The sequence below is a fragment of the Protopterus annectens genome, chromosome 13.part0, assembly GCF_019279795.1.
Source record: "Protopterus annectens isolate FY-2018-M chromosome 13.part0, PAN1.0, whole genome shotgun sequence".
Classification (NCBI taxonomy): domain Eukaryota; kingdom Metazoa; phylum Chordata; order Ceratodontiformes; family Protopteridae; genus Protopterus; species Protopterus annectens.
In genome coordinates this window covers 1265129700-1265155678 of record NC_056747.1, presented here as the reverse complement: position 1 = coordinate 1265155678, position 25979 = coordinate 1265129700, and the positions used below count along the sequence as shown (strand labels likewise).

The following is a 25979-nucleotide window of genomic DNA, read 5'->3' as shown; positions in this document are numbered from 1 at the left end:
GTTATATATACCATCAAGAAAATTTTTGTGTCAACCGAGGGGCTATTATAATTGTAATGCTAAATTTATTGTTTACTTAGGCTTATGTATGAAATGCAAAAGTTTCTACATAGGAAAACGGAGAGAACTTTAAGAAGACGAATTTATGAGCATTTTTATGACATAACTAAAAAAAAGGAAACTAATGCTTTTTACAGACATTCTCTTTTTTGTCCTGACATGGAGATTAAATTCATCATTTTGGAACAGGTAAAAGCAGATGTTAGAGGGGGCGATTGGGAGACCCTGTTGGAACACAAAGAATTGATATGGCAACTAAGACTAGATGCAGGAAGACGGCCAGGTTTAAATGATGCTTGCAGTATTAGCAGCGTCTTGAAATTAAGGAAGGCTAAATTATAAATTATAATTTCAGGCCATAGTGTTTGCAGGATTAATTGATGGGGTTTTCAGGAGAGCAAGCTTTATGACAATTATAGGCAGGCAACATAAAATATTTTTAAACTATTAAACAGATATGGGTTCAACACATACCTGCATGACCAGTATTCATAAGAAGGCTTGAGTATGCAAATATATATATGGGGTCCATTAATTCGATATGTGCAGATGGATTTATTCTATTATTGTGCACACTCAATGGAAATTGGGTGATTTTAAAATGAGTGTGCTTGGCAGTGCTTTGCATTTTTATTATGTAATAACTTTTATTATGTAACAAGTTTTATTCTGCAAAAGCTGTTTGAAAACATCCTTTTGAAGGAAGTAAGAAAAAATGGTTAGTAATTTGATGTTTGTAGATGGATTTATTTATTTTACTGTGTATACTTAACAGCAACTAGATGAATTTAAAAATGAATGAGTTTTGCAGCACTTTGCATTTTTAACATGTAACAACTTTCATTTTGCAAAGGCTGTTTAAAAACATCCCTTGAAGGAAAAGGAAGTGAAGGGTTAAATGGATAAATTTTTTTCCAATTAACCAATCAATTATACAATTAGCTGAATTTTATAGGTATAAAAGGAGTGTTCATTTGAAGGTTATTTTATCTTGAAAAAGCTCAGCAAAGGGCTGAGCGAAAGTGCTTGATGGGATTGTTGGTGTGAATATTCTACAATAAAGTGAAGATTTTTTACTCTACTGGCAGCCTTTCATTTTCTACTTGTGTGGAAGAAGGAGTACCAGCATTTGTTTTGGACTTTTTTGCCTCTGGATTTCCAGTGCCACCTTTGCAGCCTTGGAGCAATTTGTTTTATTGGCTTCTTGTCCTTTTTGGCAGTTTTTTCTCTATGTAAATAAATTCATTACTTTGGCTAAAAGGGTTCACATATCATTGTATAATTATGAAAAAAAAAGTCATCTGGCTACCAGTCTGTTCCAGACTATGTTCTCTCACTTTGAAGCTCTTTCATCAAGACTCCCATCCTCTGATAGCTTGGCTCTCAGTTGAAACATCCCACTGTAATTTCAGAGCTAACTTGGAAGGAACCCTCAGCTTAGTCCAAAATGTGTTTGTTCTAGCAGCAGGAGAGAAAGTTTCATTAAACTGGCACAACCTATTAACATTTATTGAACGAAACCAACTACAGTCCCTTCAGAGCTAAATGTCTCTGTATGCTGATGCTTATGGGTTGGAGGCACTTAGGAATATACTGAAGAAATGAGTGAATATAAAGTAACCGAGATTGACCTCATATGTACACTGTTGGAACCTATTTTGGAACACAATGTATTCATATTTAAGGCCAAGTTCTACAAACTAAAATGGGGAGTAGCCGTGGGGACCCCATGTGCCAACAGTTATGCTAATTTAGTGTTGGCACAATAGGAAGACTCTCATGTACTCCATAAGAATCCATTCCAAGGACAATTGAGATTTTATTGACGGTTTGTCAATGGTATCTACATGTTGTGAGATGGTAAAGTTAATCAGCTGTTGATGTTTCAACAATATTTGGAAGGAAGTACAGATTTTTAAAATTTATGATACAATATAATGATTATATTATAGATTTCCTGGATGTACGGTTATATCAAGATGTCAATGGGAGAATAGATAAAAGTATCTACTGGAAGGGTTGCTGGGGAAATAATCTTTTTGTCTAAATCTAGTATACATCCTAGCCATGTATTCACCAATATTTTAAAAGGACAATTATTAAGGGCTTCTAGACTACATATCCAGGAAACTGATTTTTTGGAGGTGTTGTATATGATGCGGGATCAATTTAAAAGGAGGGGCTATAACATTGAAGAGATACAGAGTATGCAAGAACATGTTAAAAGACTATGGAATGATGAAGGGAAACCATATCTATCCAAGAAGCAGATGGAAACAGTCCGTGAAAAAAATCATTTGAAAGGGTAGAAATCAAATAAAAGACCTGGAACTAGAATGGTTCTAACCTATGTATGTGAAATAATAAAAAGAAATTGGAAGATTTTGGCCATGGTTGAAGAGATGAAATAGATTATAGGAGAAAAAGCATCCTACACTTTTAAGAATTAGCGGAACCTTAAACAATTGTTGTGCCACAAGTCACTGGAGCCCATAAAATCTGTCTCAAATAGAACTGGGAAGTATCCCTGTCAGAGATGCACTGGATGCACACATATTTCAAAAGAACAGAATTTTATACATCCAATAACTGGCAAACTATACACTCCTAAGTTCTATGCAGATTTCACAATGCAGATTTCACAACTAGAAATGTGTATCTTGATACACATGACTCTTGCAGGCGGACGCACGTTAGCGAAAGTGCATTTTATCAAAAATGCACTTTCGCTAACTAGAGAGTGGTAGATTGAGGAAAGCATGCAGTTTGCATGTACCTTTAGTTGTAAATCAACATATAGTGTTGATTTACAACTAACAAAACTATCGCTGACATCGTGGTACTGTAGGGATAAGTGAATATTCCCTTTTCCCCACTGTACTGCGATCTCGGAGTGAGAATAATAAAGTAGGGGGTGTGGGGGGTGCAGGGGAGCTTGCCCCCTACATAACACTGTTTTATGTAAATTTTTATTTTTTTTTTACTTTTTTTATATGTTAATTTATTTAGCGAAAGTGCATATTCGACAATATGCACTTTCGCTAAAGTGTGTTATCGGAAACACAATTCGATGTGTTGTGTTTTCGATAATACAATAGTGACCTATATATATATATATATATATATATTATATATATATAAGATATATCAATATATATATATATATATATATATATATATATATATACACACACACACACACACACACACACACATATATATATATATATATATATATATATATATATATATATATGTATAGATATATATAGATATATGTGTGTGTGCCTGTTTATATTTATATATATATATATATATATATATATATATATATATGTATATATATATATATATATATATATATATATATATAAGTATATACGAGTCTCTTTGGCAGTACTGACTTTTTGGAAAATCAAACGCCATACGGGATCGACTGTATGTTTGATTTTTCAAAAAGTTGAAAACAACAAAATAGCAAAAAAATCTGTATTTTTGCGGGGGGGGGGCAAGCCCACCTGCACCCCACACCCTGTACAACCTATATATTCCATCTCTGAGATAATACTACAGTGGGGAAAATGGTAAATTCCCCTATCTCCTCTGTACCGCTGTCTCGATACAAATGCTTCAACATTTTGGAAAGTTGAACATATGGTCTCGACCATATGAATTTAACTTTCCAAAGACCTAATCATCTAAAGGGGCCCCATTTAGATAAGTGTGCATGTGTGTGTGTGTGTGTGTGTGTGTGTGTGTGTGTGTGTGTGTGTGTGTGTGTGTGTGTGTGTTATTTAATCATTCATTCATCCTTTGTTGACCAGGTTAGTTCCACTAGGCTAGTAGCCTCTTTATGTGCATATATTTTTGGGTTAAGTTAGTTAAAGTGGTGAAGAGAAGGCAACCTTTTGAAAAATATTCATGCAGTATTATATACAGACCAAAGGAGAAACTGAATGGCTGAAAAAACAAACTTGTATATATAAACTCTGAAACTGACATTTTTTGAATATTTCCTTTAATCGAAGGCATGATGATCTTAGAGTTGGTGTATAAAATTTTGGGGGGGCATACAGCTGCCATTGGGGGGTGCAAGTGGCTTACCCCCTGCAAAAAGCAAGTTTCCAGGAGAAGAGTGATGTTTGAGAGTCAGTCTTCTCCTGCATTTTCACTATTTTAATTTCACTAATTTGGCACTCGGAGTTAAATAGAGAGCCTGCTGAGAAAGAAACCTGCTATGATGATTAAAGGTTGGGAGTTCAAAAGTTATGAGGACAGGATGAGAAACTTGGAGATGTTTCTCATTTGAGACTATGACAGATAATAAAACAGGATTCCGGATTATATAGCATTAACAGAACTGCTGAAGGGTTGGTGCATAGGACGGAAAAATAAGAGCATATTTTTTGAATTAAGGACAATAAATTTAGATTGAATATAAGAAATTATTTTTGCACACTGAAGACTGTGGAAGAGATTGACGTGCTTCTGTGATTTATTATTTTAAAACTGTGGAGTGTTTTATGAAAGGATGAGGTATGTAAATTGCACAAAACTTGGATGGTAGATGTGTAGCCCATTTATATGTGGGGGTCTCAACATATTCATGACTAGTAGGTTACACATTATGAGAAATGTTTAAAGTGCAGTAATATGAAATTAACCATCATACCTCTCAACCTCCAAGCACCAAAAATCTTAGTAGAATGATCTCTGTGTATTTGTAAAGGTGTTTGTATTGTATTAAGAAATGAGTCATAAAATGCATTTAAGAAGTCAGAATTGTTGCTTACAACTACAAAGACCTGCATTTTATGTTACTAATAGTTTTAAATAAGAGGGTCATGAATGTTATGTCACTACAACTATTTTCTTAAGCTTGTTCGACATCGTACACATTCATTTTTATGAATTCAGAACTCATTGCAAGTTGTCTTGTAATCAACAGCTTTAAGAAACTTCAGGGCTAGATTTTTCTATGAATTATAATGTACTTGTTTCTAACTTGTTATTTTACCAGGCAGTGCTGAGAATCATGCATGTCTGTCTTGCTATAATTGCAGGAAAATATGATAGGTGAGAGTAATGTGTGAATGACCTAGTGCTACCTATACTGTTTAATTTATATCTGAACATTGTAGTTTATTATGTAATTGCCCTTTTTGTATAAAAATAACTCTGTTATTCATTAAGGCTTAATGTGATGTGGAGGCCTTAGCTTAAAAGTTTTCTGCATCTCGCTAAGCCTTTGAATTTGTAGAGTACTCTACCCACTGATGTTTTCTCCTTGCTGGGCCTCAGCATAGAGAGTGGTCTCACGGGTGAAGATGCATGCATATGGTAGCGTCTGAAGCAGTGGCTAATATTAATTAATATTAATTAGCCATATGCTGTTCATGGAAATGTCCACAGTTCTTAGTTTGTTTGGCTGAGTGATTCAAAGACTCATTTGACTGAGTAAAAGTTCACTCCTACAGTGTGCTTGAATGTGTTGATGAGTGTGTGTGTGTGTGTGTGTGTGTGTGTGTGTGTGTGTGTGTGTGTTTGTGTGTGAGGCTTGCTTCTTGATGAGTTAAAATGTGTTGTTTATGAGTGAAAAGTGTGTGTGTGTGTGTGTGTCTGTGTGTGTCAGGCTGTGTGCTTGTTTATGAGTGAAAATGCGTGTGTGTGTGTGTGTGTGTGTGTGTGTGTGTGTGTGTGTGTGTGTGTGTGTGTGTGTGTGTGGGTGATTGCATGTGCATTTAGGTGGGTGCCTCTGCTAACTCAATCCATGGGCTACTACTCTGGTCTGACAAGTCACTATTCCAGTCACAGGCATGAGGTCTTTTTCATTGTGGCCATACCTGACCCCGAATGACATTTTATCACCATTACTGTCATTGACAGACCCTACTTTGGCAATTAGCTTGAGTGGTCAAGATTTTATTGAATCCTATCCTTTATTTAGTCAACTTTAAGGATATTAATACTGTGGTTTGCATCTGTATTGCAGAAATAAAGCCTGTGCAATGCAAGTAATATAGCAGTGAAGAAAAAGGAATGACTCCCCACATTTTAATTAAAATGTAATCACTGCAAGTTATCAAACACTCTTAATTTATTGGTCATTTTCATGAATTATATTGTGTGTCTGCAGGGGAAAATCATGAGGTTCATCATGCTACACTTACTGAACCAGCTAGGTCTACTCAGGAAAGAAACAATTTCTTATTTATGTTTGTTACATTATATTTGTGTGCAGTGCTGTGACACAAACCTCCTAACAATTCAGACATTTAAAATAAGGCCATGCTAAACAGAAATACATTTTCTTTAGCTGTGGTAGAGTTAATAATTTGTAAAACACAATGTAGCAGAGTGATTCTAACCAAATAATTTTCTTCTGCTTCTTTTGCAGCTTGTTATGGGATTGTTCAGGTGCCTACTGGTCCTTGGTTCTGTAGGAAGTGTGAGTCTCAGGAAAGAGCAGCTCGAGTGGTAAGTAGTCCCGCCAGTTTGATGATTCCCGCAACTCCTAGCCATGTGGTGTGCTATCAGCATTACTGTGAGTTTAGATGGTATTATGCCTGGCTGTGAGCCATCTTAGCGAGAGTTATAATTCAGATATAAGAACAGAGTTAGTATAGATTTTAATTGTATGACCAAAGTTCTGACACTTCTAAAAAGAATAATTTCTACTATGAATATGCAGTTTTACTGCAGTTTTGTAACTATATATTTGTTAATCTATGATTTACATTTGCCATCGGTGAATACCTTTTTTTGACATAGGCAATTGTGCATTTATATAAGTGAAAACAAACCAAATTGACATAATCTTAGTTGCAAGCATTTTATATCACAAACCGTATTGACACAATTTTAGTTGCAAACATTATACATCACTTATAATCTACCCAATCATTGTCAGTCAAACATTAGTTCATTTAAATCCTGCTTTTTTTTAAACCTCATTCCTCCCCTGTATGTATTGTTCCCTCAATTCCCATTTTTTCCTATGTAATTTGCTCCTACCTTTTTTCTAAAGATCCCAATTCCAGTATTTTTGTCACTGTTACTATATTCATTACTTCTAGTACAGTTGGTTTAGACTTTGATTTCTATTTTCTTGTAGTTGCTTTTGTAGCAGCTACCATAATTAGACTCAGCAAGGCCTTATGATGTCTAGGCAATTCCTGATAGAGTTGTCTGCAGGGAATCTTAAAAGTCTGCTAGCTCATTATACTCCCAGAAAATATGTTCCCAATTACCACTTTCTTCCCCATCACACCTTCAACACTTGCTGTCTACCTGAGGAAAATTCTCTGGTGTCTACTTGGGGTATAAATATATCTATGTAGCACACCTGCAGGTGTAGCTGAAGTAGATATGGGTTTCTTCCTACCTGACTCTGGTGACACCCCTTCTTTAGGCCCAATACCCCAAGGTGGAAAGTGATAACAGCTTTTATTCTAGGTGACACTTTAGTTTTAAAGGGCAGTAGCACAACAACAAACAAATTATTTCAGCAGTGCACTGGTTAGCAGTAAGGCAGAGTGAGATATGCATGTAATGTCATTGAGCAGTAAACATTCTTGAAGGCAGCAGTACTAACATGGGAAAAATGCAATGTCACTGAACAATACAGATTTATAATGCAATGATACAAATATGAGAAAATGCAATGTCATTTAGCAATAAAGTGTCTTTAAGGCAACAGTACTAACACCCTCTATCCCCTAGATCAATCTAAACAGACCAACTATGACACATTCTGTTGTACCCTGTTCACTGGCTAGTGACTGCTTGCAGTCCTACTGCCAGCACTCCGTCGAGAATATCCCAGTGACCAGGCACCGCAGTTCCGCCGACGAGAAAAATAGAAAATCACCTGCCAGAACTCTGGTAGACATCCATGGCATCTCTGCACTAGGCCCAAGGGAACTCCTTTTCTTGCTGAATCATATGCAGGTGTGCAACTACTGGATGTTCATCGTGTTACACTGCTGTAGTCATTACTCTTGGGTTATCCTACCGTCAGGCGGTCCCTCAGTCGGCCCGAGTTCCAAAGTCTTGGTCCTGCGTCGGCTGCTGTCACCTCATCCCTGACGTCAGTGCGCCAGGGATATATAAGATGCAGCTGACGCCATTTTCTTCAGTCTTTCTTGCTGCACGGTGCCGGAAGCAAAAGCAGTTCGCAAGTGCCGGTCGGCTGACTCCTGAGATTTTCATTCCAAATCCAGAACCGAAGTCTTCTACAAAGCTAAGTACCCCATTGGGGAAACTTTTTCTTGCCTCAGACCAATGTCAGTAAAAGTTAATAATTGTATTTCTTGTGGGAAGCAAATACCTCATAAGGATTTCCATTCTTATTGTATCCCATGCCTAGGCCCAGACCACGAAGTCACAGGTTGTCAGTTTTGTGCTAGGTTTAACAAGCGCACTATCAAACGTCAGTTTGATTTTGCCCGACATTATTTTGGCAGAAAATTCAATTACACCATGCCGTCGGAACAACCGACCGGGATTCACAAAAAGTGCAAAGACAAGGACAGGCATCCGAGGCCCAAAACTGACGATGAAGCCTCTTCTAGGCCAGTCGCCGGTTCTCCGGTTTTCATCAAGGCGCCTTCGCAGCCCCTGACGACCACTTCTTTGGAGCCACAGGCCGCCTCTGACTCCCATGTGGAGATGGCTGGGCCTTCGGATGCACCAGATTTACGGCCTACCGAGACTAACCCTTCAGAGGGATCCGGAGCAGCTGAACAACCCGCAGCTTCAGAGGGTGTTTTCAGACCTACTCAGTTAACCATTAAATCTTCTGATAAGTCTAAAACCGCTTTAAAAACAAAGAAACAACTTCAACATTCACCAGGACAGGCCTCTATGCCTAAGAAAGAGATGCTCAAAATGGCCGAAGACTTAATTACTCTGATCAGAGGGTCCCACCCTCCTCCTGATAAAAGGCCTAGACAGGATGCAGACTATGACTCATCCGACCAGGTGTCCATCTCTTCAAATTCATCCTCAGACCAAGGATACTCTTTACCCCCTTATGAGGATTCTGATGCTGAGGAATCAATTCCTTCAGCCTCTCCACCAGAGGACTACTCCTTTGGGGAAACCTTACATACCATGAGGGAGCATTTCCATTGGGAGGGCCAGGATTATTCAGAATCCAAGAAAAGGCTCATAGATTTTCTTTTATTACCTCAACACAGACCTCTTGCTATTCCACCAGTGTTAGATATTGTGGATGATGTGTATTCTGAAGCCAGTTTAAATCCTGATTCTTTACCTCCTGCTCCAGTTAAGCCAGACAGATACTACAGAGTCCCTGACTCTCACAAATTTCTTTATAAAAGCCCTGTTGCTGACCCTGAAACTATTTCCCAGGATCCCAAAGGGGTAAAGGCCTCTACAGCAAAAAATCTGGTTCCCTCTGACAGAGATTCCAGAGCATTAGACAGATGGGGAAAGAAAGTATATACATCTACAACTTTAGCAATGAGGGCCTTAAATTGCCAGTTTCACATGCTTAAATATCAGAAATTTTTGATGTTTCAGTTGAAACAAAAAATGCTTCCAAATTCAGATCTTCCTAACTATAAGGAAATGCAGGATTTATTGCATGCAGCTGAACAAGTGGGAAAACATACTTTGCAATGTGGTTTTGATTCATTAGAGGCCTCCTGTAGAGCAGCAGTTACAGGGTCTGTCATTAGAAGACATGCTTGGTTAAAAGAGCAGACTTTACCAGGTCATGTTAAAGCAAAATTATTGGATGCACCTTTGCAGCAGGATGTTTTATTTGGAGTTAAGGCAGAAGAGGTATTAAAGAAAATGGAGGATAAGGCAAAATCTGTGCAAACGGTGAAGGATTTCTTATAGGTTCAGCCTCCTCGATTTAGCAGAAATTGGCCAATGAAAAATTGGTCCTTTCCAGTTTCAGACAGACCTCAAAGGGGCAGATACAGACATCCAAGAGGCAGAGGTCAACCACAAGGTTCCTACAGGCCTCGACAATGGGGTGCTTCAACCCAGAAAGAAGGGTAAGACAGGCTTCATTCAACCTTATAAAAAACAGCCCCAATGACTTCCCACTACAGCTACCAAGCACTTCTCTCTTGGCAGCCCCCTTGGGGGGAAAACTGGCACTTTTCTGTCACAACTGGCATTTGATCACCAAAGACAAATGGGTTCTCAATATTGTATCTCAAGGTTACAGGTTCCACTTTCACACTCTGCCAAGGCTAAAAGGAATGTCAAATCTGCCACCAAATCAATGAGCAGAGGCTCAAAGACAAATTACAGCACTCATGGACATGAGAGCTATTCAAATGGTACCAACACAGGAGCAAGGACAAGGATTTTACTCAAGACTCTTTCTGGTTCCCAGAAAGGACAAAGCCTGGAGGCCCATTCTGGATCTTTCTTCTCTAAATACTTACCTGGATGTTCCAAAATTCAAAATGTTGACACTACAGCAGCTTCTTCCCATGCTGGGCAAGAAAGCTTGGCTCGTAACTTTGGACCTCAAGGAGGCATACCTGCATGTCCCTATCAGACAAAATTGCAGAAGATACCTCAGATTCTTAGCTGGTTCAATGCATTACCAATTCTCTGCACTGCCCTTTGGCTTATCTACTGTGCCCAGGGTCTTTACAAAATGCCTGGCACCAGTAATTGCATTTTGCAGACAAAAAGGAATTCAAATTTACCCATACTTGGACGACTGCCTTATTCAAGCAGAGAGCAAATACATTCTTCTAAAGCATCTGGCATTTGTAAAAAGATTGCTAATTTGCCTAGGGTACACAGTAAACGAAAAGAAGTCAAAACTAGTGCCCTCACAAGAGATAATATTCCTGGGTGCCAGCTTAAATACAATGGCCCAGATGGCTTATCTCATATCAGACAAGCAAGGACAACTGACTCAATATTTCCAATTGATGACAACAAAAACCCAACTCCCTGTAAGAAAAATTCTGCAGGTCTTGGGGTACATGGCATCTTGCATACTACTAATTCCATATGCCAGACTGCATATGAGGAAACTACAATGGTACCTAAAGAGTGTCTGGTCTCAACACTGTTACAGTTTGGAAACAGTAATACCACTTATTCCTTGCCTTCAACAGGAGTTTCGATGGTGGGCACAAGCCTGTCACCTCAACAAGGGACAGCCTTTCACTCAACCCACAGCCAGGCAAACACTAACAACAGATGCTTCGGATTATGCCTGGGGAGCACACATGGCAGGAAAATGTATTCAGGTCAAGTGGCCCGCAGAACAAAGACATCTTCACATCAATCAAAAAGAGATGCTAGCTGTACAAAATGCCCTTATAGCTTTCAAGGACCTTCTGTATCCAGGACAACTACTACTAAAGACAGGCAACACCACAGTTATGTTAAGCAGAAACATCATGGATCCGCACGAGTGGAAATTACATCCAAAAATATTCAGAATGATAACACAAAAATTGTGGAGCCCGGAGATAGATCTGTTTGCATCCCCAATGAATTGCCAGCTACAGAAATTCTGCACAAGGACTTACCATCCACAAGCATGGAAAGTGGATGCCCTCTCATTCAGCTGGAAAAACCTACAAGTGTATGCTTTCCCACCACTACCTCTCCTTTCAAAGGTACTCCTAAAAGCCAGACAAGAAAAGCCAAAGATGATCCTGGTTGCCCCAGACTGGCCACGCCAGCACTGGTACCTAATCTTAAAGAACTTAGCACAAGGTCCACCATGGATTTTGCCTCAAATCCCACATCTACTGGCTCAGCAAAACAATCAGATACTTCACAGCCAGCTCAACAATTTAAACCTGGCTGCATGGAAGATTCCTTAGTCAAGCAATCAATGCCTCTCTCCAAAGCTGTTATGGATGTCATTCTGGAGGCCAGAAGGCCTAGCACCAGGAAAGCCTATTCGGATAAATGGAAGAGATTCTGTGCCTGGAACCAGGCTCACGGCCTTGACCCTCTTGTCCCAAATATTCCTCAGATACTACAATACTTAACTGATGCTGGACAAAGGCCTCTCCTTTTCATCCATTAAGATACACGCCTCTGCCATCTCTGCTCATTACAATGCAGACTCACCAATTTTTTCTAATCCTTTGCTAAAACAGTACCTCAGAGGGGCTAAAAACATAAGACCGCCCCGTAGAGCACCAACTCCAATTTGGGACCTCAACTTCGTCTTGGAAAAATTAACTTTACCTCCTTTTGAGGCAGCTAACTCAACAGACTTAAAATATGTCTCTTGGAAAACTGCTCTGCTCCTGGCAATAACCTCAGCACGAAGAGTTTCAGAATTACAGGCACTAATGGCAGTGGAACCTTTCATCATTTTCCACCAAGACAGGGTGTCTTTAAGAACAAACCCTACTTTTATGCCAAAGGTGACATCAAGTGTGGCTCTAAACCAAACTATTCACTTGCCAACTTTTTATCCAAATCCACAGAATAAAGGGGAGAGACTTCTGCATTCCTTGGACATACACAGGCAGTTACGCTTTTACTTGGACAAAACGAAAGCTTTCAGGAAAACTGAGCAATTGTTTGTAGCATATGCTGCAGGAGCACAGGAAAAGCCATTTCAAATCAGACCATTTCAAAATAGATAGGGCACTGTATACGTTTCTGCTATACACACCATGGGAAAGCTGTACCTAACAGCATTAGGTCTCATTCCACCAGGGCAACAGCCACTTCAACTGTCTACCTCAGAGGAGTACCTACCAAGGACATTTTGGAAGCAGCAACTTGGAGTTCTGTACATACCTTCACCGAGCATTACCATCTGCCTCTTTATTCTAAAACCAGAGCTGGCTTTGCCACTGCAGTGCTGCAGGGCCTTATAGCCACCCCTAATGCCTTATAGAGCCAGCCACCCTACCTCAGCTTTGGGATTCTACCCAAGTGTAATGACTGCAGCAGTGTAACACGATGAACATAGTACAGTTTTGTACCTACCATAAATGTAGATGTTCGAGTGTATACACTGCTGCAGTCTAGGTTACCCTCCCTCCTTTCCCTCTTCCTTGCTGGTACTTACCTAGGCCTTCTACCCTTTGCTACCTATGGGGAGTATTTGCTGATAACTGAAAGTTTTTGATTGCTTTTCTTATGCATGTTTTATTAGCAATTTACATTGCCTACCTTTTTGGGGGCACCTGACATCTGGGGCAAGAAAAACTGAAGAAAATGGCGTTGGCTGCATCTTATATACCCCTGGCGCACTGACGTCAGGGAAGAGGCGACAGCAGCCGATGCTGGACCAAGACTTTGGAACTCGGGCCGACTGAGGGACCGCCTAACGGCAGGATAGCCCAAGAGTAATGACTGCAGCAGTGTATACACTCGAACATCTACATTGAGGATGATAAGGAGTGGTGCGACTTTTTTGAACTCCCAAAAGAGTGGACAAGCTTGCTCTCAAAATCATGTCCTTGGTCAGAGCGTATCCTCTTTGGTAGGTCATAGTGTACAAAAGAACTTCTCGACTTGTAGTTTTGCCACTGTAATAGCTTTCTGATCACAAGTGGGAAATGCTTGAGCATATCAGGTATAGTGGTCTGTTACCACCAGAACATTACTGACTCTGCCTTCATCCAGTTCAATGCATAGAAAATCTATACAGACCAGTTCCATGGGTCCACTGCTCTCCATGTGACCCAATGAGGCAGCTCTGGTCAGCAGAGTCTTTCTCTGAATGGAACAAAGACATGTACGACAATAATCCTCAACATCTTCCTTCATGCATGGCCAATAGAACCTGTCTAATGGAATAAAGACATGTACGACAATAATCCTCAACATCTTGCTTCATGCATGGCCAGTAGGACCTGTCTAATGGAACGAAGACATGTACAACAATAATCCTCAACATCTTGCTTCATGCATGGCCAGTAGGACCTGTCTAATGGAACGAAGACATGTACGACAGTAATCCTCAACATCTTGCTTCATGCATGGCCAGTAGAACCTGTCTAATGGAACAAAGACATGTACGACAGTAATCCTCAACATCTTGCTTCATGCATGGCCAGTAGAACCTGTCTCGTACCAGACCCATAGTTCTGTCATAACCAAGATGACCATGTTCATCATGCAATGACCAGAGTACTACTTCTCTATACTTCTGGGGAAGCAACAATTGCCATTTTTCACTTGCTTGCAGACAGACCCAGCTTCTGAGCCCAACATTCATTGTGTTCATAGTAGGTTGCAATCTGACACATAGCTCTCACCCCTGGAGCTGGAATTTCCACCCATTCATCATTGAGATGTAAATCTCCATGAGGTCTTCTGGACAGACCATCAGCATCTCCATTTACATGTCCTGGGTGATATTTCAAACTGAAATTGTAGTTGCATAGAGCTGCCATCCATCTGTGGCCAGTAGCATCTAGCTTTGCAGTGGTCTGGATGTATGTCAGAGGATTGTTGTCAGTCTGCACTTCAGATTCAGCCCCATAGAGATAGTCATGCAGCTTGTCCACTGCTGCCCACTTTAAGGAAAGGAATTCCAACTTGTGCACAGGATAGTTTCTTTCTGTGGGGGATAAACTCTGACTGATAAAAGCCACAGGTCTCAACTTCTTATCATACTCCTGGTAAAGGACTCCCCCTAAGCCATCCCTGCTGGTATCCACATGTAAAGAGTATGGATTTGTTGGGTCAGTGTATGCCAGCACAGGGGCATGTGTGAGGCAATACTAAAGCTGTTCAAATGACTCTTCGCACTCAGGAGTCCAGTGACTCTTGATGAGTTCTTTAGAGCCTCTTGGTCCCTTGAGCTTCTTCACAATGATATCTTCATCTGTTTCATCTGCTTTCTCATCATTTCGGAGCAAATGGTTGAGGGGGGTCTTGTTATCTTTGAAAATCCTTCCATAAACCTTCTATAGTAACTACAGAACCCCAGGAAAGATTGCAGCTCCATGATAGTATTGGGTCTGGGCCAAGATGTCACAGCTTCAACTTTGTTGGGATCTGTGGATATCCCATTTGCAGACACTACATGTCCCATATAGGTCACTGAAGGTTGGAAAAACCTACATTTGTCCAATGACAACTTCAGGCCTTCCTTCTCAATCCTGTCCGATACTTTCATCAGTCTTTCTTCATGCTCCTCTAGGGTCCTCCCAAAAACAATGAGGTCATCTAGGTAGTCTTCCAGGAGATGCATGTCTCCAACTGTTCTTTCCATGATTCTCTGGAAAGTTGCCGGTGCATTTGATAAACCTTGAGGTAGGTGATCAAACTCAAAAAATCCCAAGGAGGTGATGAAGGCAGTCTTCTCTTTTATCTTCTGGGTGCATAGGGATTTGATAGTATCCACTCCTTAAGTCTAGCACACTGAACCACTTACTGCCCACCAGGCAATTCAGAGCATCTTCAATCCGGGGAGTTGTGTACTGGTCTGGAATGCTTCACTGATTCAGAGTACGATAGACAGCACACATGCGTATTGACCCATTCTTTTTCCTGACAACGACAATGGGAGAGACATATGGACTTCTTGACTCTTGAATTATCCCTGCGGCTTTAAGTTCTTCCAAATGTTTTCATTACAGCCGAGTGACGTCTACAGGCGTTTCTGCAGTTATCTCCTACTGCTCCTCTAGGCATCAAATATTGCCTGTTCATATTTGCATTAATAAATCCAAAACCATGCTATACACAAGGTATCAAAATATTTTATCTTGAAGCATATATGATGGCAGACACAACTGTATTGATATATGACCTTTGTTAACAAGTGTTTGTTAGAACTGTAAGGTAATAAATTCATTTTTTAAAGGCTGAAGCCACACCCACTGGGAGTTAAAGGTATACACTCAAAAGAGCTCTGCTGCAGGGAATGAGTTAAGTCCTCCAGGTCTCCTGGAGCTACTCTTCTGGAACGTTCCCTGAAAGGCCAGTCCTCTTTCACTCTTATTCAGTATTCCGCACTCTTTGCACAGCCCACATCCTGTTCACTGGTAGAAAAACTATTTTTATTCTTCATTAGTAGCTCTTTAGATCTGGTTACCCATTCAGGGGGCAAGAGGCCACCTTCTATATCAATATCTTCCAGCTTTAACTCGTTGGCCCTGCTCTCATTCCTTGTCAACACAGAAGCAGGTAAGGGAGTGGCAGCATAAACATTTCCCAAATGCACTTGTGAACGCAGGACAATGGGAGTACTTCCTTTATTCTTCAACCCCACAGGCAAAGTGTCATAAGGATGCTTTAACTTGTCCGCAGACCAAATTTCTGGAACTAGTTCCAGCCCTGGTTACAAGTCACTTTCTGGATCTGTTTCCATCATGAGATGAGAGGAACCTGTTTGTCCACACATCCTCACTTTGGCTCTCAAGCAGTTGATCTGGCCAGTATGAATTATATGCTCTTTCCCAGACAGGGTCCACTCATGACCAATTTCATCCTTCTTACTGTCCTTCTCCCTTTGAAGGGCACAGAAAACTGGTCTCAGGAGAGGATGTAATGTTGGGTGTTCCTGGGTCAACTGAGGCATCAGCATTCTTCTGACGAGGTCAGTATTTGTCCCTACTAAAATAGATGCGGAATCCTTTCCTTTTGGCCTAGGGCACACAACAGTGAGAGTTTCAAAGACTTCTTTTGACCCAACAACTGAAGGGGAAAATTCTAACTTGAGTGAGACATACCCATCATAAGGGAACTTTGTGTCACTTAACCCCCAGATCTCCAAATCTTCTAACTTTTCAAGTGGCAGATGCTTTAAGTATTTTTGGTAGAAGTCTCTGTACAGAATGGTGATTTGAACACCGGTATCCAACTGTGCTTTACTATACACCCCTTCTATTTTTACTGATATGACAGGGGTCAGTTCCAATAGCCCATAGGGTAGTTTCTGTTTCCGGTGTTATTCAGCTGCACATCAGTCAGCATGATGTTGAGGTACCACCAGGCGACCTCGCCATTTCCACGGATAAGACTCTTTCTTAGTAATGCTTTGCGGTCTCAGATGCTGAGATTTTTGCTGAGATGGCTTTTCAATTCAGTTGTTCACCTCAGATGAGCTAGAAGCGTGCATAGTAGGTAGTCTCCTATTACAAGGTTTAGTATGGAAAGGAGATCCAGGATGCTGTCTCTTGATGTTATATCTTATGGAGCTCTTTGTAACTGGGCATTCAGCTGGCCCCTTCACTGAGTTGAAGTTTCCCTGCATTGCACTAGCCAATAATAGTTTGTTCACTCTTTTCAAGTTCTCTGCATTAGGACACTGTCACTTTACATGCCCTGCATCCCCACAACGAAAACAAAATCCAGTAGGAACTCTGAACATTGGCTGATTCGTTTCCTCCCTGAGTCCTTTCATGGAGGTTCTAGCTGATGTATTCCTCCCTTCAGCTAAAGTTACCACAGCTTTTTGCAATTCTGCAACTGTCTTGGTGACCTGAGCTATGGCGTCAGTTCGGGAAGACATCTGCACCTGCAACTGTGACACCTCTACATCATGGACACCCTGGGTCATGACTCCTGTTTGAGTAGTAAGCACAGTTGTAGGCTCCTGCTTGTGTTCACTCACTGCTTTAATTGCTGTTGAACCTTGAGATTTTGCTTCCAACAGGGCTTCCTCTTCCCTCACTTCTTTAACCAACTGAGAATAAGTTAGAGAGTCTCCTCCCTATTTTTCATCCTCAGTTTCCACATAATGGGGTCCATAGCTTGAGCTCCTTGTAAAATTTGTCTGATCCATACTTGGTCAGCTACTTTAGGATCCACCCCCTTCTTTAGGATGATCTGGTGGAGCATTTTATCTAATCACTTAATCTAATCAAATAGTTTCTCACCAACCTCTTGGTATGTATGTTCAAACTGATACAGTAGGTCCACAGCCCTCTCAGTCCTTCCAAAAATATCCTGCAGTACTCCTAAATAGTCCTTGGCCATGCAATCTTGCTTACCCATCCTTAGGTTGCGTATGGTATCTGCTGCTAATCCCTTTAGACTTTTAGCTATCCGCTGCTTCTTCTGACATTCTGGGATATCCCACTCCTCTAGGGCTTGTGAAGCCTGATCCATCCATGATTCAAAAATCTTCCTCTCCCTGAGGTGTGGGTTGTTTGCCAGAAAAGAAATGCAATTTACGGTAGCCAAACCCAGTGAATGGCTGTGTAGGCTGTAAGCATTTTACTACAAGACTTCCCAAAGCATTCAAAACTTCAGGCTCTGTAGTATTTATGGGCAGTGAAGCTGCAGCTTCTGGTGTAAGGTTCTGACCTACTTGGATAACTTCCACAGGTATTTCCTCGGTTGCTGGGTTAGTGCACTTCTCAGGGATTACCACACGGACTGCACTCTCACCTGAAATTTGTACACTCGAAGGTATGTGCTCATATATTAAAGGACTTTTACATTCTAATAAAGTTAATGTGCTCTGTTCAGTAGTGTCCATAGTGCCGTCTAATAAACATCCATGCCCTACAACTGGTAAGGATCCTGTGACTTGATGTATTTGCATATCAGTCCATGTGCTCCCTGGCAACACTAGAACTAAGCAATGCTCTAACTGAGCATTGTGCTATTTGCACCACTTAGCATCTACTTCTGGGTTCATCTTGCTGCTGGAGTTGCTTTCCACATGTACAGGGGAATAGGGTGGAGTTCAAGGCAGTACAGGCAATCCCAGACGAGCCCCCAAATGTAGCACACCCACAGGTGTAGCTGAAGTAGATATGGGTTCCTTCCTACCTGACTCTGGTGACACCCCTCCTTTAGGCCCAACACCCCAAGGTGGAAAGTGATAACAGCTTTTATTCTAGGTGACACTTTAGTTTTAAAGGGCAGTAGCACAACAACAAACAAATTATTTCAACAGTGCACCGGTTAGCAGTAAGGCAGAGTGAGATATGCATGTAATGTCATTGAGCAGTAAAGATTCTTGAAGGCAGCAGTACTAACACGAGAAAAATGCAATGTCACTGAACAGTACATATTTATAATGCAACAATACAAATATGAGAAAATGCAATGTCATTTAGCAATAAAGAGTCTTTAAGGCAACAGTACTAACACGAGAAAAACGCAATGTCACTGAACAGTACAGATTTATAATGTAACAATACAAATATGAGAAAATGCAATGTCATTTAGCAATTAAGTGTCTTTAAGGCAATAGTACTAACACCCTCTATTCCCTAGATCAATCTAAACAGACCAATTATGACATACTCTATTGTACCCTGTTCACTGGCCATTGACTACTTACAGTCCTACTGCCACCATGATGGGGTCCAAGGTTGAAGCTCATATGGCTCCCACCTATTTGTAATCCAGAAAGTGTTTAGGGGGGAATCCACAATTGTATAAAAGTGTAAAAAAAATGACGGCCAAAAGCCTCTCACCACTCCATCAAGAATATCCCAGTGACCAGGCACCAGTGAGAGGCATTTTCCTCTGACGAGAAAAATGGAAAATCACCCACCAGAACTCTGGTAGTCATCCATGGCATCCAGAACTTTCCCAAAGAGTTAAAGACATTATTCTTGAAGCACGCAGACCTTCAACAAGAAGGAACTATGCTGGAAAATGGAAAAGGTTTGTCATTTGGAGTGCGGAAAGAGGAAAAGATGTGTCAAACATAGATATGCCTAACATTCTGGAGTATCTGGCGAACTTCTTCATTCAGGCCTGTCCTACTCCTCCATCAAGATACATGCATCAGCTATTTCAGCAGAATACAGCTTTGATCCACCTGTTTTTCACCCTTTGCTCAGGCAGTTCCTCAGAGGAATCAAGAATGTAAAACCTCCAAGGAAACCACCATTACCAGCTTGGGACTTAAACTTTGTGCTAGAAAAGTTGACACTATCACCCTTTGAACCAGCAGCAACAGCAGACCTACAACACCTGTCATGGAAAACTGCTTTCCTACTGGCAATTACTTCAGCAAGGAGGGTTTCAGAACTACAGGCCTTAATGGCAGTGCAACCCTTCCTAATCTTCCACCAAGATAGAGTGTCCATGAGGACTAATCCTACATTTATGCCTAAGGTGGTATCCAGAGTGTCTTTAAACCAGGAAATCCACCTACCTACCTTCTTTCCCAACCCACAAAACAGAGGGAAAGAATACTGCATACCTTGGATGTACATAGACAGCTACGCTTACTACTTGGACAGAACAAAAAATAGCAGAAAGACTGACCAACTTTTGTAGCCTATGCAACAGGAAGGGAAGGAAAAGCTATTTCCAAACAGACAATCTCCAAATGGATAGGAAATTGCATACGATTCTGTTACTCCTTCCATGGAAAACCAATTCCACAGAACATAAGACCTCATTCTACAAGGGCAACAGCCACTACCACAGCCTTCTTACGAGGAGTGGCAACCAAAGACATTATTGAAGCGGCTACTTGGACCTCCGTGCATACATTTGCCAAGCATTATAATTTGCCTCTATATTCCAGATCCCGAGCAGGGTTTGCCACTGCTGTACTGCAAGGGATCCCAAACACACCATAATCTACTTTTATCCTCCTCCCCTAGTTGGCTATGGTATTCTACCCAGTTGTTATGACTGCAGATGCATCCATGAAGGACATAGTACAGTTTTGTACCTACCATAAATGTAGATGTCCGAACTGGATAGCATCTGCAGTCAGGATTACCCTCCCTCCTTCCCCTCTGTGATACTCCTAGGGTGTTTACCCTCCTAATAGCTAGCTGGTGGGGGGGAGTCTTTATGGTGTATTTGTTTGTATATATGTACATACATGCTTATTTTTGTGTTTACCTCTATCTTTTTGGAAACATTGGCATCTATCCAAATTTTAGCCTTCAAGAGGGCTACTGGCATCTGGGGCAAGAAACACTGAGGAAAATGGCGCCGGCTGATGCTTTTATACCCGAAGACCAACAGAGATGACGTCGGGTGAAGTGCGACATCAGCCGAAGCCGGACCCGGACTTTGGAATCCGGCCGACTGAAGGGCTGCCTGACGACAGGACAACCCAGTTGTTATGACTGCAGATGCTATCCAGTTCGGACATCTACATTTATGGTAGGTACAAAACTGTACTTTGCGGTGCCAGGTTTTGATAGGTCCTTCTTTCCCCTCAGGGCAAACTTGGTAGACAAGGATATTAGGTAGCTGAGAACAAATTAGGTAAATTTCAGACCCCCAGCGGTCAGCTAGTTTATGCTTTCCTTGTAGACCCAAATTCCTCAAAAGGACTCTGTCCCCTGGTTGCAAATCATGCATCTTCACTTTCTTGTCATAGTGAGCCTTATTTCGCTTATGTCTTTGTCCTGTTGATTTTTCAGCTAGCTCATAGTTCTGTCTGAGGTTCTTCTTGAGTCTCTCCATATAACTGCCATGAGATCGCACTGGTGTATCATCAGCTGTGACTCCAAATGTGACGTCAACAGGTAGACGAGGTTCTCTTCCAAACATTAGGAAGTAAGGTGAGAACCCTGTAGCATCATTTTTAGTACTGTTGTAAGCATGCACCTCTGTGGCTGCATGTCTACTCTAATGAATCTTCTTCTCAGCGGATAGTGTCCCCAACATCTCTAGTAAAGTTCTGTTGAAACGCTCCGGCCTCAGATCCCCTTGAGGATGATTAGGAGTGGTGCGACTTTTTTGAACTCCCAAAAGAGTGGGTAGTTCATGGACAAGCTTGCTCTCAAAATCACGTCCTTGGTCAGAGTGTATCCTCTTTGGCAGGTCATAGTGTACAAAGAACTTCTCGACTTGTAGTTTTGCCACTGTAATAGCTTTCTGATCACAAGTGGGAAATGCTTGAGCATATTGGGTATAGTGGTCTGTTACCACCAGAACAATACTGATCCTGCCTTCATCCGGTTCAATGCTTAGAAAATCTATACAGACCAGTTCCATGGGTCCACTGCTCTCCATGTGACCCAATGAGGCAGCTCTGGTCAGCAGAGTCTTTCTCTGAATAGAACGAAGACATGTACGACAATAATCCTCAACATCTTCCTTCATGCATGACCAGTAGAACCTGTCTAATGGAACGAAGACATGTACAACAGTACTCCTCAACATCTAGCTTCATGCATGGCCAGTAGGACCTGTCTAATGGAACGAAGACATGTACGACAATAATCCTCAACATCTTCCTTCATGCATGACCAGTAGAACCTGTCGAATGGAACGAAGACATGTACGACAATAATCCTCAACATCTTGCTTCATGCATGGCCAGTAGGACCTGTCTAATGGAACGAAGACATGTACAACAATAATCCTCAACATCTTGCTTCATGCATGGCCAGTAGAACCTGTCTCGTACCAGACCTATAGTTCTGTCATAACCAAGAAGACCATGTTCATCATGCAATGACCAGAGTACTACTTCTCTATACTTCTGGGGAAGCAACAAATTGCCATTTTTCACTGCCGAGTGCACTAGGAGATCTCCTATACTAGTCCATTCTGTATCTGGAGTCTGTTCCATTCTTTGGCCAAAAGTCTGGCCAAAGGATGAATGTCTGTGTGAAGTATATCAATTTGTTTCTTCTCTGAAGCAGCTGCCACTAGCTGACCCAAGGGGTCTTCTCTTTGATCTCTCCTAAGGTCACTGTTACTCAAAGCTGGTAGCGATGAAGCCTGTAAAGTGACCAGATTACAGTAAAGCTTGGGGTATGCTTGCTGCAGACAGACCCAGCTTCTGAGCCCAACATTCATTGTGTTCATAGCAGGTTGCAATCTGACACATAGCTCTCACCCCTGGAGCTGGAATTTCCACCCATTCATCATCGTGATGTAAATCTCCATGAGGGCTTCTGGACAGACCATCTGCATCTCCATTTACATGTCCTGGACGATATTTCAAACTGAAATTGTAGTTGCATAGAGCTGCCATCCATCTGTGGCCAGTAGCATCTAGCTTTGCAGTGGTCTGGATGTATGTCAGAGGATTGTTGTCAGTCTGCACTTCAGATTCAGCCCCATAGAGATAGTCATGCAGCTTGTCCACTACTGCCCACTTTAAGGAAAGGAATTCCAACTTGTGCACAGGATAGTTTCTTTCTGCGGGGGATAAACTCTGACTGATAAAAGCCACAGGTCTCAGCTTCGTATCATACTCCTGGTAAAGGACTCCCCCTAAGCCATCCCTGCTGGCATCCACATGTAAAGAGTATGGCTTTGTTGGGTCAGCGTATGCCAGCACAGGGGCATGTGTGAGGCAATACTAAAGCTGTTCAAATGGCTCTTCGCACCCAGGAGTTCAGCGACTCTTGATGAGTTCTTTAGAGCCTCTTGGTCCCTTGGGCTTCTTCACAATGATATCTTCATCTGTTTCATCTGCTTTCTCATCATTTTGGAGCAAATGGTTGAGGGGTCTTGCTATCTTTGAAAATCCTTCCATAAACCTTCTATAGTAACTACAGAACCCCAGGAAAGATTGCAGCTCCGTGATAGTTTTGGGTCTGGGCCAAGATGTCACAGCTTCAACTTTCCTGGGATCTGTGGCTATCCCATTTTCAGACACTACATGTCCCATATAGGTCACTGAAGGTTGGAAAAACCTACATTTGTCCAATGACAACTTCAGGCCTTCCTTCTCAATCCTGTCCAATACTTTCATCAGTCTTTCTTCATGCTCCTCTAGGGTCCTCCCAAAAACAATGAAGTCATCTAGGTAGACTAAGTCTTCCAGGAGATGCATGTCTCCAACTGTTCTTTCCATGATTCTCAGGAAAGTTGCCGGTGCATTTGATAAACCTTGAGGTAGGTGATCAAACTCAAAAAATCCCAAGGGGGTGATGAAGGCAGTCTTCTCTTTATCTTCTGGGTGCATAGGGATTTGATAGTATCTACTCCTTAAGTCTAGCACACTGAACAACTTACTGCCCACCAGGCAATTTAGAGCATCTTCAGTCCAGGGAGTTGTGTACTGGTCTGGAATGCTTCACTGATTCAGAGTACGATAGACAACACACATGCGAATTGACCCATTTTTTTTCCCTGACAACAACAATGGGAGAGGCATATGGACTTCTTGACTCTTGAATTATCCCTGTGGCTTTAAGTTCTTCCAAATGTTTTCATTACAGCCAAGTGACGTCTACAGGTGTTTCTGCAGTTATATAAAACACACATCCACCAGCACTTCACCAGAATATCTTTTTTCCTTTTATTTCGTAAGCAATCTGGTACCTCGGCCTTTCGCCTTCACGGATCACAAAGCTTACATTTTGTTGTCAGCTTAAATACTCATTCAATTTAATTAATTACACTTAATTAACACAGGCAACTTGCATTTAGACAATAAATCAATTCCAAAATTTAAAGTGGTATAGTGCAAATACCATATATAAATTCCCTATTCTATCCCTTTAAAAATTAATACAAAATTATTAAAAACATATTGTTCCCAATACTTAATATATGAATGCTGGATATTATAGCTATTATTTTATATGGCTAATTCTTGATTTAAACCAAAAGGTTTCAAGGTTTTAAATTTTATTATCATTCTAGTTTCCAATTCAAGTAGTTTATTAATGAAATCACCACCTCTATTCAAAAAGGGCTTCCCCAATACACAGAATTTTAAACTATTAGGTGAACCTCCATGTTTAATAAGGAAATGTTGGGCAACAGGGCTAACTTCACTCTGATTTTTTATGTCTTTTATATGTTCTAATATTCGGATCCTAACCATACGTTTAGTTTGACCTATATACCAAACATTGACACAGGAGCAACCCAGAATATACACTACCCCCACTGATCGACAATTATAATATAGTCTAGGAGTAAATGTTATCCCATTGATATTATTCAAATTCTTAACCCTATCACAAATACTACAACAACCGCATGGAAATGTACCAGAAACTGAAGTATTAATATAATTACCTCTAACAAAATTATGATTTAATAACTCTTTCAAATTTCTTCCCCTTTTAAAGGAGAAGGTAATATTTTTGGGAATAAATGACCAATATTTTCATCCTCACTTACAATATACCAGTATTTTCTCACTATTTTAACTAATTCCTTAGTAAAAGGGGAAAATCTAGTAACATAAAAAAGTTTCACCTCCAAGTCTTCTCTAACAGCAGACATTTGGTCTTCATTTCCCCTTTTATCATAGTAGTCAAGTAAGTGAGGAACTGGCCCATCAAAAGCATCACCCAAAACATCAAGTTTACATTTCAATAAATGGTTCTTATCATAACCTCTCTCCCTTTACCTTATCATAACTTTGTCTAACTCCTGTTCCTTTTCATTCACATTACTTGTATGGTTGTAAATTCTTCTAAATTCACCCATGGGTAAGGTTTTTAATAGATGACCAGGATGCATGCTGGTAGCATGCAAAAACATATTCACTGAGGTCATCTTCCTGAATGGCCTATGCCCAATATTTTCTCCATCAACAAATATTCACATCCAAAAATTAATAGTTTCTCTATTAAATTCATATGTAAATGTTAATCTATGTTCATTTTTTCCAAGGTTCTCAAAACATTCTAAAAACTCATTCACATCACCCTTACAAACAAAAATAAGGTCATCAATAAACCGCTTATACAGCATAACATTCTTCGTAAAAAACAAAGTAGAATAAATATATTTTCTTTCAAAAAATACCATATAAATAATAGCATATGAGGGCGCAAAAGCAGCCCCCATAGTCGTTCCCTTTAACTGCAAGAAAAACTCATCATTGAAGGAGAAATAATTATGAGTTAGGCTAAACTCAAGTAAACTAATCAAAAACATAGTTTTAGGTCCATCACCCAACATTTTCATGATAGATTCCAAGCCCCACCTTAAATTGATGTTCGTATATAATGATTTAACATCAGTGGTAACCCAATAAAAATCTTGTCGCCATGTTATTCGGGATAATTCATTCAACAACTTCTTAGTATTCGAAATATGTGCCACAACCTTCTTTAAGTGTG

The 25979-nt window shown here is 40.7% G+C and overlaps 1 protein-coding gene across 4 annotated transcripts in view; it reads left to right on the top strand.

Moving 5' to 3' along the window:
- Positions 1 to 25979, top strand: part of MLLT6 (MLLT6, PHD finger containing) — a 2458880-nt gene that overhangs the window by 328045 nt on the left and 2104856 nt on the right. For all 4 annotated transcript variants that reach the window (XM_044055280.1, XM_044055279.1, XM_044055278.1 and 1 more), the window contains exon 2: positions 6458 to 6537. In XM_044055280.1, coding sequence (XP_043911215.1) covers positions 6458 to 6537 — 80 coding nt within the window. The remainder of the gene's footprint in view (positions 1 to 6457; positions 6538 to 25979) is intronic.